The sequence below is a fragment of the Primulina eburnea genome, chromosome 3 (assembly GCF_022965805.1).
Source record: "Primulina eburnea isolate SZY01 chromosome 3, ASM2296580v1, whole genome shotgun sequence".
Lineage (NCBI taxonomy): Eukaryota > Viridiplantae > Streptophyta > Magnoliopsida > Lamiales > Gesneriaceae > Primulina > Primulina eburnea.
Genome location: NC_133103.1, coordinates 3968340 through 3986421, shown reverse-complemented (window position 1 = coordinate 3986421; position 18082 = coordinate 3968340). Strand labels below are relative to the sequence as shown.

The following is an 18082-nucleotide window of genomic DNA, read 5'->3' as shown; positions in this document are numbered from 1 at the left end:
GATTGTTGTAGGAATGTATTATATGGTGTTATGTTTTGGTATGATTTTTTAAGTGTGGGATAATTTTAAATTTTTTGATGAAAGGACAAAATTGCCCTTTCTTTTTTTTTCTTCCACTCTGGCGGCGACGGCGGCAGGCTGGCGACGGCGGCAGTTCGGCGGCGACGCCGACGGTGGGTGGTCTGGCGGCGACAGCCGGCGACGCCGCCGGTGGGAGGTCTGGCGGCCGTCAACGTCGACGGGGGGTGGCGGCGACGCCGGCTGTGGGTGGTCTACCGGCGACGGCCGACGGTGGTCTGGCGGCGGCGGGGCGGCGGCAGGCGGTGGCCGGTGGCGGCGGTCATGGCGGGAAGCGGTAGTGAGTTTGGATATAGGAGAAGGGTAAAATTGAAAAATATGAAGGATTAAGATTTGGATAAATAATCCTAGGGGGTGAGGAGGTATTATTTTAACCCATCTAATATAACCTAATCATTCATAGGAAGTATTGACTTGGTTAAATAATCACGCGAACCAAACGACTGACTAGGTAGGATAAAATAATCAATCCCTCCTAATCACCCGAACCAAACGCAGCCTTAACAAATAAAACTAGCCCTTCATTTAAAAAATAAATAAAGAAAGAAAACTTAAGCCCTTCACAACATATATTTTTTTTTTACCTCTTTGTTGTTCCAGTATTGGGCTTTTGAGACATGAATGATATTGGGTTGCTGCAAACTCTTCCAAGCCTAATCAAGTTGCACTTGCCGATTGGCCCAGTTTATTCGATATATATAAAAAAAACTGTGAAGATTCGACAGGGGATGTAGCTCAAATGGTAGAGCGCTCGCTTTGCATGCGAGAGGCACGGGGTTCGATCCCCCGCATCTCCATCTATTATTTTAATTTATTCCGTAATCATAATTTCAATTCACCTACGTGGCGTATGGTTACGAAGTTATTGATTAATCAATTTACCATGCGAATAATTTGTATCTTAATTCTTTTTCATCATTCCATTAGAAACCAATGGGCCACAATTCTGTCTTTTGCTCCAATTCAAGAAAGTTGTCGTTTGGATAAAAAATTTGATATTTGTATGTATGAATTCGGCCAATCTTATTTCTTGAGTTAGTTTTTATCGTTGAGTTCGGTCAAAGTCTCAATTTTAACATTATATCATAGCTCAAATTCCACTATTATGTGTTAAAGTGCTCATATTTGAGTCACTCATTGTCTTATAAATTTCACGATTTAAATATTCATTTATGAATTTGAATGGGTATGTTTGTTGTCCATATATGCGCTTTGACAATCTTTTTTTTAACCATCTTTTGAAGTTAAATTATATTCGAGTTTCAATCTTAATTAAAGTAATATTCTGAATCAGAAACAACTCATCAGTATTAAAGTTAATTATTAAGAATATTTCTAAGCTATTTTTGAATATAATGTTAATGTTTACATTTCATTTCTTATTATTTGCACTTCATTTATGAATAAATTAAAATTAGTTTAAATAACACAAAATGAGGTGTAAATTATCAGCTCTCTTTTAAATGTAGTACATAGATATCAAATTTTTTTAACAAAAAGATTTTTATTGGTGGGAGAATTATAATTTTTCAAATTTCTCCGTAAGCGCAGAAGGAGGCAAGGATCTTTTGACATTTTAAATGGTGCAGTTTAATCGCAACATACAATAATAGACAAAAGTTTGTGTGAGACGATCTCACGGATCGTATTTTGTAAGACAAATATTTTATTTGGATCATCCACGAAAAAATATTACTTTTTATGGTAAGAATATTAATTTTTATTGTGAATATCGGTAGGGTTGACCCGTCTCACAGATAAAAATTTTGACCCGTCTCACAGATAAAAATTCGTGAGACCGTCTCACAAAAGACATATTCACAATAATATTCCGCCCAATATAAAAAGACACTTGAGAAATCAAACACGCAACTTGTTATTTTACAACAAAAAATCCATCAAATCAGTAGATGTTCCTTCATTTTCTAACGACAACTTTGTATAATTTAAAGTTTTGTTTGAAATATTTTTAAAAAAGGAAAATATTAAACAAGAAAATTCAAATTTGCCGATGATAATGAATGATTATAGGACGTACGCTAATAAAGTGGTTTAGAGGCACGTAGAAATTGTGGACAGAGAACAATAATTATGTCTGACTAAAACGAATGAGGCTAGCAATTAATTAAGCATTAAGGCGCACTGATCATAAACTGGAGTTTAAAATATTTTAAATTTTCTCGTATTAAAAATATTAAAATTATAGGTTTAATTTGAAAATAATAAACATATTTCAATTACTTTTGGAGCAGTGGACGGAATTCGATATAAAAAAAATTAAATGAAGTAACCGATCAAAGTTATTTAAAAGAAAAAATGACTTTCTTGCATCTATTTATTAATTTATTTGGTTAGAACAATGAAAGTACAATAATTATGAAGCAATTCAAAAGGATTTTGTACTAATTCTGTTTGTACTTCAGCTGTGTGCCTCGAACTCAATTGCATAGAATAATCTGGAATGTTCGAATACAATTACACAACCATGGAGAAGAAACCCGACTAGATCAATTAAAGGGTTTTTTAAAAGAAAATAGAAGTTTGAGAGCCAGAAGAGTTTAGATTTTTTTTGAGCATATATTTTAAAAATATTTTCAACGTTTTGTAAGCGAAAAAATAAAGTACGTTAGTCGGACTATATTTTATAAAAAAAAAATTAATGAAATATTTTAAAAATAATTGTTCTCTAAATATAGTTTTTAAAAATAGTTAAGAGATGTTTTTTTATTGTTATTTTAAGAATATATTGTGTAATATATGTTGATTTGAGTAAAAATATTGTTTTATGTAAAAAAAATATTATTTTTTACTGTATGTCTAGACGGAGTCGACTGTTTCATGAGACCGTTGTATATGAGACTTACTCACTCTTAAATAAAAGAAAAAAGTATTGTTCAAAATAAATAAAATGGCGGACTATGATATTGTGATAGTTTTTATAAGTCGACGTGTTTCATGAGACCGTTGTATATGAGCCGTCAGTTGAACAAGCGGGACAAGACAAAATCAAACCATGCCCTAAATTAAATAACAAAGAATGTTGGGGGTTGGTGTTCTTTCTAATTAGAAACAAATCAAGTGGTTTATTGTTTTTCACTAACTTATTAATGTGCATTGAACAATGCCAAGGAGTAGACTAAGGTGGTCTAAATTTGACCGCACAGTTTGGCTTTAGAATAAGGTGGATAAAATATAATAATTTATTATTTCCAATCTTTTACTATCCTGTAAATAATATGTGTGTATATAAATAAATATATTTGATCGAACAAATATTGACCTTAATTTACTAATAAAGGTCTGCCCCTTCGTTAGATTGCCTGAGGGAAGCTTGAAGGAGTGGGAGACACGATTATTATTAGCTTGGATTAAATAAATTAAATTAATGGAAATGGAACTGAGGTTTAAACTACATGATAATATTAATAAACACACAATAATCAGATTCCAAACAGCCAGGATAATTTATTTTTTTGCCCTTCTGCTTTAAATATTTAATCTAAACATTGTCAAATATTAATAATATTTAAGGTAGATAGGTAATTATTAATTAATGATTTTAAAGAGTATATATTACAGCTTTGATTTCTTCTTTAATTTCTGAACGATGGCTAATTAGCTACCTCATTTTCACCTAATGCAAAGACTTCAGACCAGAATATAGAGGAAATTTCCAGCACGAGGCTGCCAATATTTTATTGTTTTGTAAATCTATCGTTCTCTCGAGATTATAAAAAATCGCAATACTTAATATAGTTAATAAATTTATTTTATTATTAAATTATATATATATACACACACACATATATATATATATATAACAATTTATTTTTCCTATTACTTTTTGACTATATATTATTGCGCGAATCCCTGGTAAGATTCATCATATGGTACAGTTCTGATGCCACATATATATTAAATGATGAACCTAGTTAAGAGATACATTTATTAGAAACAAAAAACATATGTAATATTTAATTTATTTTAGAATTCGAGCATCGGCATGGAACAAAGATACAAAAATTATCGTTAAGCTCTATATGGCATCCAAGTCGGTGAAATATATGAATTTTTAACTAATTATAGATGTTTGATTCTCTTTGTTAACATCTTTTCGAACAAGTCTGTTATACAAAAATTGTACTTACGCAACTTGCAAGCTACTGCGTGAACCGGATGATTTGGTTCATTTTCACGTCATCAAAAATTAAAAGAATAAATATATTTTACTTACGAGTACAAAATTTTATTGACATCTGCGATTATAATATGATTTACATATAAAGAGAAGTTAACGTGATTACAAATGTTGAAAAATAAAGTAGGTTTAAGAAGAGTATCTCTTCATATACAATATAATATGATATTCTAATACGTAGTTGATCTTAATTTCCATAACTCGAACTTAACTCAAGAATTGATGAATTCAAGCTAAGAAAATTTAAAGAATAAATATTTTGTGAGATGGTCTTGTGGGTGAGATCAATTGACTCGATTCATATCTACAATAAAAAGTAATATTGTTTCATTAGTCTAGTCGGATTGAAGATCTGTCTCACAAAATACGACTCGTGAGACCGTCTCACATAAGTTTTTGTCAATTTAAAAACTCTTCACTCCGATTCAGAACAACCTAGCTATTTTGAAGAACTTTACAAGCTAAGCAATGTTTATAGTACCACAAATATAGATACAACTTGTAGTGACCCGTTCCAGAATCACCTACTAATTGAGAACTAAGCATGCAATTAACCTAATTAACAATAATCAGAGATAACAGCGGAAAAGTCAACAAAATAATGGTTATACAACCCAATCGAAGTCTAGAATAACTCAAAATAAAATATCCAATACAACCATATCGAATCAAAACAAATACCGATAAACTAACCAACCAGCTACTCAACGTCCTCCTCCTGCTCCTCCTGAGCTGTCCAACCTGAGGCCTGCCCCGTGGGAAATGGGGTGTCCAAGAATAAACAAAACCGAGGACGTGAGCGATAAGAACGCCCAGTACAAAAGTATGAGTATACAGACCTATATGAAATGCACATGCTATGATCATGATACCGGGGTAGTCAAGAAACAGGAGTCACAAAGGAAAGGATCTCAACAATGCTCAGTCTAGAGGCGCCAAGTGGATAGTGCCGCGCGGTACACCTCTGGGTCACTGCATCCACTACAAGACAGACGTGGACCTAAAATGTCCCGGACCACCGAAGCCCTCCCGACCCGTCGGCCACTGTGTACTCTCGGTGTCCATGCGTCCACAAGACAGGGCTGAGCGGCCCCAAGATATAGCTTATCTCGAAAGAGATACAGCTCAACAGTAAAGGCTATCTCGAAGGAGAATACGGCTCAACATGAAATGCAACGTGCAGTAATAAACATGACATAATAGCATGCATCATATGACATATATCAATGCACCACATAATCATGCAACACATATAAGAATGTATACTCAACCAGGATATCTCGGATAGTACTTTCGTACCTCTATCACAGCAATCCTAATTCACTGGAACAACCAGACAACAGGTCTAATCCAAGCCTATTCATCAAGTGAAAACCATCACTAAACTTATCTACCAGACTTAACTAGATAATCCTGAGATAAATACTGATAAAATTCCAAACCTTCGTCCGTCGACAGCCCTTTGATGTCGATTGCCTCGAAACTCCGGCGCTGCTATGCTACCAATCCCGGCAGCTCTTGGCTATCGCTCGAACAACAACTAGCCCTAGAATCCTTCCAAAACTCTCAAAGAGGAGACTTAACTCAAGGAATGGCAAGTCACAAATGAGAAATCCGAGCACTATTTATAGGCCATGTTCGGATCCTCCGAACACCACTTCGGAACGTCCGAACGCTACGTGTCCATTGGCTCTTGACAGCTCATGATCGGATCCTCCGATCATACACTTCGGACCGTCCGAACATGCACGTGTCCAGCTGCTCTTGACACCTCATGATCGGATCCACCGAACCTACACTTCGGAACGTCCGAACTCCCACGTGTCGATCAACTCTTGACACCTAATGATCGGATCCACCGAACTCACTTCGGACCTTCCGAACTCTTCGGTGCTTCTGAACCATCTTCGGTCCGTCCGATCATGACTCGGTCAAAATTACACATTAAACCTTCTTAATCACCAATAATCCGTTAATTACCCAATTTGGGATTCGGGCTACTACATTCTCCCCCCCTTAAAACGATTTCGTCCTCGAAATCAAGCTTAGAGAATGAACAAAACGAAAATAACAACATCATTACCCTCCAAATCTAAGGGACAACCCATCACTAGACGCTTGGCTAAAACCGAATGACCCATCGGAGTAGAAACGGAAAGAATGACATCTAGAGAAACATGCGGTAACTTATGACGCTTAACAAATCGTCCTGGTCACCCCAACGACCTACACTTCCCTGACTACTCTCATCACCAAAGTGGTCAGCCATTGCTACAACATAGAATGGGGAAACTAGTAAATTGGTCAACGGAAATCCCAAAACAGAATCTATATCCCAAAATCGCATGCATGCTCTGATACCATAAATGTAGTGACCCGTTCCAGAATCACCTACTAATTGAGAACTAAGCATGCAATTAACCTAATTAACAATAATCAGAGATAACAGCGGAAAAGTCAACAAAATAATGGTTATACAACCCAATCGAAGTCTAGAATAACTCAAAATAAAATATCCAATACAACCATATCGAATCAAAACAAATACCGATAAACTAACCAACCAGCTACTCAACGTCCTCCTCCTGCTCCTCCTGAGCTGTCCAACCTGAGGCCTGCCCCGTGGGAAATGGGGTGTCCAAGAATAAACAAAACCGAGGACGTGAGCGATAAGAACGCCCAGTACAAAAGTATGAGTATACAGACCTATATGAAATGCACATGCTATGATCATGATACCGGGGTAGTCAAGAAACAGGAGTCACAAAGGAAAGGATCTCAACAATGCTCAGTCTAGAGGCGCCAAGTGGATAGTGCCGCGCGGTACACCTCTGGGTCACTGCATCCACTACAAGACAGACGTGGACCTAAAATGTCCCGGACCACCGAAGCCCTCCCGACCCGTCGGCCACTGTGTACTCTCGGTGTCCATGCGTCCACAAGACAGGGCTGAGCGGCCCCAAGATATAGCTTATCTCGAAAGAGATACAGCTCAACAGTAAAGGCTATCTCGAAGGAGAATACGGCTCAACATGAAATGCAACGTGCAGTAATAAACGTGACATAATAGCATGCATCATATGACATATATCAATGCACCACATAATCATGCAACACATATAAGAATGTATACTCAACCAGGATATCTCGGATAGTACTTTCGTACCTCTATCACAGCAATCCTAATTCACTGGAACAACCAGACAACAGGTCTAATCCAAGCCTATTCATCAAGTGAAAACCATCACTAAACTTATCTACCAGACTTAACTAGATAATCCTGAGATAAATACTGATAAAATTCCAAACCTTCGTCCGTCGACAGCCCTTTGATGTCGATTGCCTCGAAACTCCGGCGCTGCTATGCTACCAATCCCGGCAGCTCTTGGCTATCGCTCGAACAACAACTAGCCCTAGAATCCTTCCAAAACTCTCAAAGAGGAGACTTAACTCAAGGAATGGCAAGTCACAAATGAGAAATCCGAGCACTATTTATAGGCCATGTTCGGATCCTCCGAACACCACTTCGGAACGTCCGAACGCTACGTGTCCATTGGCTCTTGACAGCTCATGATCGGATCCTCCGATCATACACTTCGGACCGTCCGAACATGCACGTGTCCAGCTGCTCTTGACACCTCATGATCGGATCCACCGAACCTACACTTCGGAACGTCCGAACTCCCACGTGTCGATCAACTCTTGACACCTAATGATCGGATCCACCGAACTCACTTCGGACCTTCCGAACTCTTCGGTGCTTCTGAACCATCTTCGGTCCGTCCGATCATGACTCGGTCAAAATTACACATTAAACCTTCTTAATCACCAATAATCCGTTAATTACCCAATTTGGGATTCGGGCTACTACACAACTTGTACAAATAAATACATTTTCATAGTACAACCAAATTAAGGACTTCATTAATTAATTACATGCACTCCATGAGTAGTAGTACAACCGAATCAAATATGCATTGTCGAAGTTTTAATTATGTCTATTAACTATTTAAATTGTATATATATGTTATAGTTTTTACGTTATATAATTTCGAATGTGGTGATGGCTAATTGTGTTGTATCAAAATTTACATTTTAATTTTTTTATTAAAATAATAATTATTATTATTAATAATATTAGGGATGGTTGAAATGGCGTGGCTAGGCAGAGATTAGGTTGGGTTGGGAGGTGCTGGTTTTCAAGTCTAATTAACTCCCATCCCTCTTTCCGGACAAAGCGTGTGATTCTGCAACTTCTCGATTTCTTCTGCTGTTCTTCCTTCATTAACATTTTCGATTTTTCACCGAACCGTTTTCCAAACAAATGTATACGGATTGAATTTTGTTTTCTTTTCGATGAAATAGTGATGAAGCGGTCGTTGTCTTACGGGAACAGTTCAACGTACAGGCGCTCTTTTGACTTGCCAGAAGATTGCGCCGAGGTGCCAGGGTATGGAGTTCGCGGCGCAATGCTGCCAGTTTTCCTCAACGGTTTGGGGAGGAATGTTGATCACGCGGAGGAAATGGTTGAAGTCACTCTCGAGCTCGATGAAAGGTCCGTCGTCTTGCGAAGCGTTGTGCCGGCGGAAGCCGATAGTAATGCAAGATCATCTGCTGCTTGCGGAAGAGTGGGGGATGTGGAGGCGGTTGACGGATTTCTGAAGCGGAGTTCTTCATCTGCGTCGAGACTACGGCGCATGTTCACCTGGCGGAGATCCGCGTCAGCCAGGGCCTACACGCCGTACACGGAGGGACAGCGCATGTCTCCGCCGGTGGTTTCCGTTCGCGAGATGATGAAGTTGAAGGCGAAGTTGGATAGGAACAAATCCAGCGCGCATAGAGCGCTGGGCGGACTGAGATTCATCAGCAGAAACACAGACGGCAAATCCGACCCTAACCTGCTCTGGAAACAAGTCGAGGCTCGGTTTGACCACTTGGCTAAAGACGGCTTGCTCTCTAGACAAGATTTCGGGGAATGCATAGGTAAAATTTAGCCAAATATTAATCAAATCAGTATTTAAGTTACAATATTTTCGGTAGTTCGAACATCAAATTGGCAGGTGGTTCACACGATATGAATCGCTCTCAAAATTTTATCTAGTTTTTCAATTTTTGATTTAATGAATTTGACGTGGTGCATGTGTAGGGATGGGTGATTCGAAAGAGTTTGCGGTGGGAGTATTCGACGCGCTGGCGCGGCGGAGGCGACAGAATATTGGGAGAATAACGAAGGCGGAGCTGCATGAATTTTGGCTCCAAATATCCGACCACAGTTTCGATGCCCGTCTCCAAATTTTCTTTGACATGTGAGCATGCGCAAACACCGCCATCTTTTCCTTTTTTTCGTGTTCTTATTTTTTTAAAAAAAAAAATCTCACATTTCTTGTTTGAGTTGTTTTCCCCACTCTTCTTTAACTCAATAATATGGATTTCAAATCGTTAATCCAAATACATTATTGATTTATTAATTCATATGATAAGATGCTAAATTGAAAAATTAACTATTATAATTATGGTAAAATCTGAGTCAAATACAAAATAACACAAAGATGAATATCATCTGTCATACTAAACGGTTTCTCAAATCAATTGAATTGAAATTTTTAGCTCTGATTTTTAGTTATTTTTAAATTTATAACAATAATTTTTAAATCATTAATTCATTGATTTATTTCAAATCCAGTACTCGTTCAAATTTCTTGTAAAAATCAAATTATTCAATAAAAACCCTAATTTTTAACAATTTTGTATTCTGGAAAAAGAGTCAATATTTCCCAATTATTATAATTATTAATAATTACCATATTTAACTAATTTCTTGAAGCTTTGATTGGAGAAGCTTCCCTCTGTATTTTCCTTGACATAGAGTAATCATTAGACTGTACTTTTCGTATATATTTTTTTAATATATGTACTCGTCAACTAAAAAATTCTACACATTTGCTAAGTTACCAATAATTGAGTATCGAATAAATTAAATTATTCTGATTAACTAAGACAGAATTGACCTCCTTTTGTTTATTGATTTCATTTTTAAAATTTCTGATGGAATTATTGGACTAATCTCGATGAATTGTTTAAAATATAGGGCAGATAGTAATGGAGACGGAAAAATCACAAGAGATGAAGTGCAAGAGGTAAAGTTGTTATTGGCCAACTTCTTGAAAGGGAAAATTAGAACTCAGATTTAGGTCAAACCACATTCTCTCTAATTTTATTAACTATGAATATTGAATAATACTAATTAAGACATGCGATTTTGCTGATTCACCAGATTTTAAATCAGTATATTATGATTTTTTTTGTGTTTTATTTTTCTTATGTTAATTCTTTTTGTTTTTTCCCCTGTAATAGATTGACTTAAAACCCAATGAAAATTAGTTAAAAAAAGGCCTTAAATTGTTGTAGAAATGGGCAAGTCGTGCTTGAGACATGGCAATGTAGAATAGTCTTCTTAAAATGGGATTCCTAATCCAATTATTGCTATTTTTTTGTTGTTGTAAACAGTTAATGATGTTGAGTGTTTCCGCAAATAAGCTGTCCAATTTGAGAGAACGTGCAGAGGAGTATGCCTCTTTAATAATGGAAGAACTTGATCCAGAAAATCTTGGGTATATTGAGGTACATTGTTGCTAGTTTTATAATTATGTGGCAGGCATACAGAACTAATTGCGAACAATTAATATGAACTTAGCTTGTGGCAGATTTTGCCAAAGTCTTGTTAATTTTTTTAAAAAAAACGTGCCCCTTGAATGGAGATCGCTGAGCTTTGACAATACATCACTAAGTGCAAATGACAACCAAATTTACATATATAACAAAAGATTTTTAGTCTGTAGATATATAAAATTGCATTTGAATCGAGTAATTTGAAATATATGATTTCGAGTTTATTTCCATTGTTAAACAACTTAAATAAAGAAAATTCAAATTACTCTAATATTCTAAGACTTTGAAATCTATTATGAATAATATTTATATTGTAAATAAATGGTGGATTTGAAATTCTTTTGTTCTAGGTTATGTATACAATTGAAATACATTTTTAATCCATGGATTTCAAGTGACTCGATCCAAATGCATCACGCTGAATATTATCTCATTATATACGATTCAAATTTTTTCTATTCTAATAATTATGATTTCACCTCTTCATATATATGGCCATGAACAAAATTACATATCTTGTACAACAAAACTATGTTCATGGAAACCGTATTCCCTCATTTGCTTTTTTATTCAGTTATGGCAGCTGGAAACACTTCTATTGCGAAGGTACAATTACATGGACTACAGCAGAACTTTGAGCACAACAAGTGTCGGATGGAGCCAGAATTTAAGCAATTTTAGCCCCAGAAAAGTGGCGTCCAAAGGCTGGATGGCACTCAAGCGCCTCCTCTTAGACAATTGGCAAAGGAATTGGATTTTGTTGATATGGGTTTTAATCATGGCCGGACTTTTCATCTGGAAGTTCCTTGCTTACAGGCAAAAAGAAGCATTTCAGATAATGGGTTACTGCTTGACAACAGCAAAAGGTGCCGCCGAAACACTTAAACTCAACATGGCTCTGATTCTTTTACCAGTTTGTCGTAATATATTGACATGGCTAAGATCTACAAGTGCCAGGCTGTTCATCCCTTTCAATGACAACATTAATTTTCACAAGGTGAGAGGCAATACCAGATGAATCTTTGATAAAAATTTGGCTTATTCGTTAGCTATCAATCCAACAACTTTAAAGCACCTGCAGGTCATTGCGACTGCTATAGCAATCGGGATCATAATTCATGCAGGAAGCCATCTAACATGCGACTTACCCCGTTTAGCTAGAGCATCGCCGGATAAATTTTCAGCCATAGCTTCAGATTTTGCTCATGGTGTACAGCCCACCTATGGTCAACTATTGGCAGGAACAGTAGGCATCACGGGTATTGTCATGGTACTGCTAATAGTGATCTCCTTCACATTAGCAACAAGAAGCTTCAGAAAAAGAGGGGTGAAGTTGCCAGCACCCTTCAACAGACTAACAGGCTTTAATGCATTCTGGTATTCACATCATCTTCTTGGTCTAGTCTACATACTACTACTGGTTCATGGAACCAGCTTGTTCTTGGTCCATCAATGGTATGCAAAAACGGTAAGATAGAGTAGGAGAAAAAATTTTATGCATCCGGAAAATATACTATTAACAAGAACAACTAAGTAGTGTTACTGGCATGTCTTGCTGGATTTGACAGACATGGATGTACATATCTATACCCCTGCTGCTTTACATAGCTGAACGGAGTCTAAGAAATCGAAGGTCAGAACATTATGCCGTTGAGATTTTGAAGGTAATTACATTTCATATCTCATTAAAACAATCCAAACATTGGGTAGCAATATGCATAATCTATTCACACAATGCATAGCTTTACGAGGTGCCAAATATTGTGCGAGATTCATGCATTATTGTTGAATTTTAATGAAAAGTAGCTACTGCAAGAGTCTCACTGAGCTAAAGTGACTTGAATAAACAAAAGATTCAACAAAGCCCAAAGCAAAAGATTCACCCAGGTTCTTCTGGATTTTATAGGTTTCTGTACTTCCAGGAGGTGTTTTCAGCTTGGTCATGGCAAAGCCAAACGGATTCAAATACATAAGTGGGCAATATATTTTTCTACAATGTCCCACAATCTCCCCCTTTGAATGGTGAGTACAAGTGCACGACCATCATATGTACAAATATCATACACATGGTCAGATCCATATATGAATATGTCTCTGAAGACACAACGGCAATTGCAAAATTAGTTTTATTTCATATTCCTTCAGGCACCCATTTTCACTTACTTCAGCACCAGGAGACAACTACCTGAGCGTCCATATTCGTACTGTGGGAGATTGGACACAAGAACTTAAACGAGTATTTACCGAGGATAATAGTTCAGCAACAGTGATTGGTAGAGCTAACTTCGGAGGACGGGGAAACATTCACCGAAATGGGTAACTAAATTAGATAAACTTTATGACCATACAGTCAGTTAGAGATGACTCTCTAGGAAGCCTGAGCAAGCAAACTTCCTTGGTGCAGCTTACCTAGATTGCTTGTAGATGGACCCTATGGAGCTCCAGCACAAGACTACCAGAACTATGATGTATTACTACTTGTAGGACTTGGAATTGGAGCTACTCCTTTCATAAGCATCCTCAAAGATCTATTGGACAATACAAGACTAGAAGACCAAGCGGTATTGTTCAGTATCTGTAGCCGTACCTTTTCCTTTTTCTTTTTTACTTTTTTTTTCAGTAAAAGAAACTTGACGGAACTCAGTCGTTTTATTTATTGTTGCCGGCTTAGGACTCAAATACGGAAACCAGCAGATCAGATGATAGCTCAAATAGTATAGCCTCTTCATGCGAACCTGGCGTAAAAAAGAAACCACAGCATACAAGAAGTGCGCATTTCTACTGGGTTACCAGGGAGCCTGGTTCATTTGAGTGGTTCAAGGGAGTCATGAACGAAATAGCAGAGATGGATCGCAAGGCACTTCTTATCCCCTTCAAAAAACTTATTCATTTAGAATTCTGTTGCTAAATTTGGAACAGGAGATGCAAGTTATTCAATTTATTTGTGCTCAAAATGGAACAGGGTCAAATAGAGATGCACAATTATCTGACAAGCGTTTATGAAGAGGGTGATGCAAGGTCGACTCTCATCACCATGGTCCAAGCACTAAACCATGCTAAACATGGAGTTGATATCCTATCTGGCACCAGAGTATGATCTCAACTCATATTTTACAATGGTGTGATATTATTCTACAATGGTGTAAATTATATCAGTGATCACTCTTTCTTACAATGTACCTTTCATGTATAAGTGGCAACAATGAGATGAGGACTGTTAAAAATTACGAGTAGATAATGTCTCATGAGATCATATTCCCCCATTTCAGGTGAGGACACATTTTGCAAGGCCAAATTGGAAAGAAGTGTTGAAAAAAGTAGCCGCAAAGCATCCATGTTCAACAGTAGGTAAAGATATTTTTCATACAAATGTATCTCATTTCATCCAGACTTTCGAATTGGGTCCTTGCTCGTAAAATTGTTCCTTGACATTGCCATTCGATTCAACAATCTGCAAGTTGAAGAAAAGACTCTAAGTCATATAGTTTCTGATCTAATTGAAACAAATTTAACAAGCAAAATACCATAAGTTGTATTGTTCATCAAGAGCTCAAAGATAGAAGGATTCGGATTGAAGCAAATCAAACTAAGTCAACATAAAGAAAAAATCAGGAAATGAATGTTTTCTTGTGCGTCAATTCTAAAACATTAAAATCCAGTTTGATTTGCTAAGTTAACAGCGATGTCCTTCGACGTCTAGAAATCCAAAATGAAAGTTAAAATTTGAGAGACTGATTAAAAACAAAAACTTCTTAAATTTGCAGGTGTTTTCTACTGTGGCATGCCTATCTTGGCAAAGGAGCTGAAAAAACTATCACAAGAAGTAACTCGCAAGACATCCACGAGGTTTGAGTTTCACAAGGAATACTTTTAAAGTGGGAAGACTGTATACTAACTATTCTTGCAAATTGTAATTATGATGTCTAAGAGGATAAAAATAAATATTACCACCGCAAGTGTATATTTGGGTTAGCCCAATGATAAAGTAGGGAATCAAAACAGAGGGGGAAATGATTGTGGAGGTTGGATGTAGAAAGTACATACTCGGATTATATTTTCTTCATAGTCGATTATGTTACAACAGCTTCAAGAAAAATTGAATTATCGAGTGAAAAATTGCATAATCGAGTGAAAAATTGTATTATCGAGTGAAATATTGCATCTGAGAAATAAAGCATGGAAATATTTCTAAGTAATTTGACAAGTGATACAAAACTTTTGCATATGAAAAATTCAAGAAGACCATCAATTGGAGTTTCCACATATAATCTGTTGTGAAAAAATAAAAATACTCCCTTACATTTCAAGTACCTCAAATGACATTTGTGCAAACTTACTCTTGACATTTCAATCATCTTTCAATCTACGCAGCAGTTTAGATGCCCATCGCCGAACACGTCTTTTCAACGTATAACCAGCAAAAACTCCAGCAAGAAAACAAATAGCGCAGAGCTTTGAGCAAGTCCAAAGTGATACCACCTGTCTGCATAAGAGATCCGTCATTAAAACATACACGTGCTTTCATTAACTTTTTCCTCTTTACACTTAAACAAATACACATAAAATTTATGCTACGTTTGGACCAAAGGATTTTGTGACGAATTTTTTTATAAGGGTTTCATCCATTATTTTAAAACACAAATTTTTCAACAAAATGAAAACAACTGTTTTCCAATCTAGCCTGGGAAAAAAATTTGAATTATTTCTTGGCTATGAAGCTTTTTTATGCTAAATCAAAACCAAGATTTGAATTACATAACAAACTATTTACCTCCTCAGACAAACAAAATCTGACCAAAGTTCTCGGGTTAAGAGTTTTGTAAGCAAAAACAAACAATGAACAAAGATTCGTTAACAAATAATGGCATTATAAGTCCTATAGATCCTTCCAATTCAAAAAGAAAAATCAACTACAATCTGTAGTTTTTCTAGAAATTAATTTTCACAAGATTAAAATACATTTTTTGCAGTGCGCCGTTCATAAAAAGAAAATCAAGCCAGGTATTCCCCTTACAAAATCACCAAAATTAATCATTCAGATGGAAGAGTTCGATTTCAAATCCATACTACAGCACATTGTTCTCGTTTTCGTATTTTCTGAATTCTTCGCATTTAAATTACGATCAAGTATCTCAATGGATTTCGTATCCCAAATGACAGTATTTTGACATCCAAGATCTCTAATATAAATTATAACATCCAATCGCAAGCTGAAGGCATTTAACCATCAACGACGAGGGTTCTTACCTCGGTGGTTGAGTCAACAACAAGCGAGACTGGTCAGCTGAATAACCGGCAGAGGATCCAACACCAGATGATGATGAAGAAGAAGCAGCAGAGTCCATTCCTTTCGATTTTTCTAAAGACGAAGCCAAGGAGCTAAGTTTTGCCGTTGATTCTTGAGCCTGGGCCATCGCACTACGATATGCTTTCTGTAGTCCCTCCATTTTCAGATCAGTTCACTAGTTAGGGTCTGTTTATACCCATCCAAATCTGAAATCATATGAATTTGGGGTTTTAGGGTTTTAATGTACTTTGATTTCGGCGACCGGTTTGTCATAATGAGTATGGCTAAAGTGATACATTCTATCATTATATTATGATATTTTGCTTTTATTTTGATAATATTTTATATTAAATATATTCTAAATTTTGATAAATAAAATTTTGTATTAGATTTTTATAACATACAAATTATTATATCAATTTAATTATACAGGTGATAATACTCATTATTAAATCAGATAAAACGCAATGAAAATAATGAGTCTACATGTTAATATGATGCTTAATAGTTAGAGTGAGTCTCATGTGAGACCGTCTCACGGATCATAATCTGTGAGACGAGTCAACCCTACTCATATTCACAATAAAAAGTAGAGTAGGTCTCATGTGAGACCGTCTCACGGATCACAATCTGTGAGACGGGTCAACCCTACCCATATTCACAATAAAAAGTAATACTCTTAGCATAAAATGTAATACCTTTTCATGGATTATCCAAATAAAGATCCGTCTCACAAAATACAACCCGTGAGACCGTCTCACACAAGTTTTTGTCTAAAAAGTAATACTGTTAGCATAAAAAATAATACTTTTTCATGGATGACCTAAATAAGAGATCCGTCTCACAAATATGACTCGTGAGACCGTCTCACTCAAATTTTTGCCTAATAGTTAATACTGTTTTGGTTCACTTTTAATTTATTTACTTTTCTTTTATGAAATGACATCATACTTCATTTCTAAAAAAAATTAAATTTATTGACTCCATAAAATCTCCTTATTCAAAATTTATTAATATCCTCTCCAAAATTTTTTTTTATCGATATCGCCAATATATAATGAATCTACTGTATATGTCACGCTTAGAATCCGAGACACGACATCGCCTTCATTTTCCAATAAAATTTGAAAAACAACAAGTCTAGTATACATAATTTCTAAAATCAACATATTATTTCATAACAACATTTGTGTTTATATCCCAAAATACGAAATAAAATTGTGAAATCTATAATTTATGAACATGATAATTTTAGTTACCCTATAACTTCTATCAACATAATTAGTTAATCTATAAGTTTTATCAACATATTTTAATTTTCGAAAAACAACAAGTTCTACTTACCTTAAACATGATAATAATTTTAACTAATAATTAAGAGTTCGATTTCATCATCAAAATTTTTTTGAGGAGTGAGTCTCACGTGAGACCGTCTCACGGGTCATAATCCGTGAGACGGGTCAACCCTACCCATATTCACAATAAAAAGTAATAATCTTAGCATAAAAAGTTATACTTTTTCATGGGTGATCCAAATAAGAGATCCGTCTCACAAATACGACTCGTGAGACCATCTCACACAAGTTTTTGTCTTTTTTGAGCTAGATTGTCGTATAGAACTTAACTGCGATTTACAGCTTCGTTTGCAGGTTATTACTTCAGTCCAAAGTTTACACAATACATATCAAAATGTAGCGGTTTCGAATTCTCACATTATAAAAATAACTCGACTCCTTCTCCCTTGTAGTCCAATCTAAACCTGCAATCTTATGTTAATATACTTTAGTTTGAATTTTACAATATAATATGTGATGATAATCGGATTATGGGTATAAAACGCGTATAGGTAC

At 36.0% G+C, this 18082-nt stretch overlaps 1 protein-coding gene, 1 long non-coding RNA gene and 1 other non-coding gene across 3 annotated transcripts; 2 read left to right on the top strand and 1 right to left on the bottom strand.

The window, feature by feature from the left end:
* Window positions 1–802: 802 nt before the first annotated feature.
* On the top strand, window positions 803–875 carry TRNAA-UGC (transfer RNA alanine (anticodon UGC)). The gene has a single exon. It is a non-coding gene; the product is annotated as a tRNA-Ala (tRNA).
* A 7588-nt stretch (window positions 876–8463) lies between these two features.
* On the top strand, window positions 8464–15245 carry LOC140825481 (respiratory burst oxidase homolog protein E). Its single transcript, XM_073187286.1, has 14 exons — window positions 8464–9259; window positions 9423–9582; window positions 10365–10413; window positions 10784–10897; window positions 11520–11942; window positions 12027–12413; window positions 12514–12609; window positions 12852–12967; window positions 13091–13261; window positions 13350–13506; window positions 13617–13802; window positions 13908–14036; window positions 14215–14293; window positions 14710–15245. The coding sequence occupies exons 1-14, from the start codon at window positions 8644–8646 to the stop codon at window positions 14817–14819; spliced, it is 2793 nt and encodes a 930-aa protein (XP_073043387.1). The 5' UTR covers window positions 8464–8643; the 3' UTR covers window positions 14820–15245.
* On the bottom strand, window positions 14161–16508 carry LOC140825482 (uncharacterized). The gene is made up of 3 exons (XR_012116671.1): window positions 16193–16508; window positions 15283–15428; window positions 14161–14396 (listed from the first exon to the last, which is right to left on the bottom strand). It is a non-coding gene; the product is annotated as an uncharacterized lncRNA (long non-coding RNA).
* Window positions 16509–18082: the final 1574 nt, after the last annotated feature.

Coding starts and splice junctions, on each gene's coding strand:
- LOC140825481 (XM_073187286.1), top strand. CDS start 8,644: ATGAAGCGGTCGTTGTCTTACGGGAACAGTTCAACGTACAGGCGCTCT. Junction 9,260..9,422: donor AGATTTCGGGGAATGCATAG/GTAAAATTTAGC, acceptor GTGCATGTGTAG/GGATGGGTGATTCGAAAGAG. Junction 9,583..10,364: donor CTCCAAATTTTCTTTGACAT/GTGAGCATGCGC, acceptor TTTAAAATATAG/GGCAGATAGTAATGGAGACG.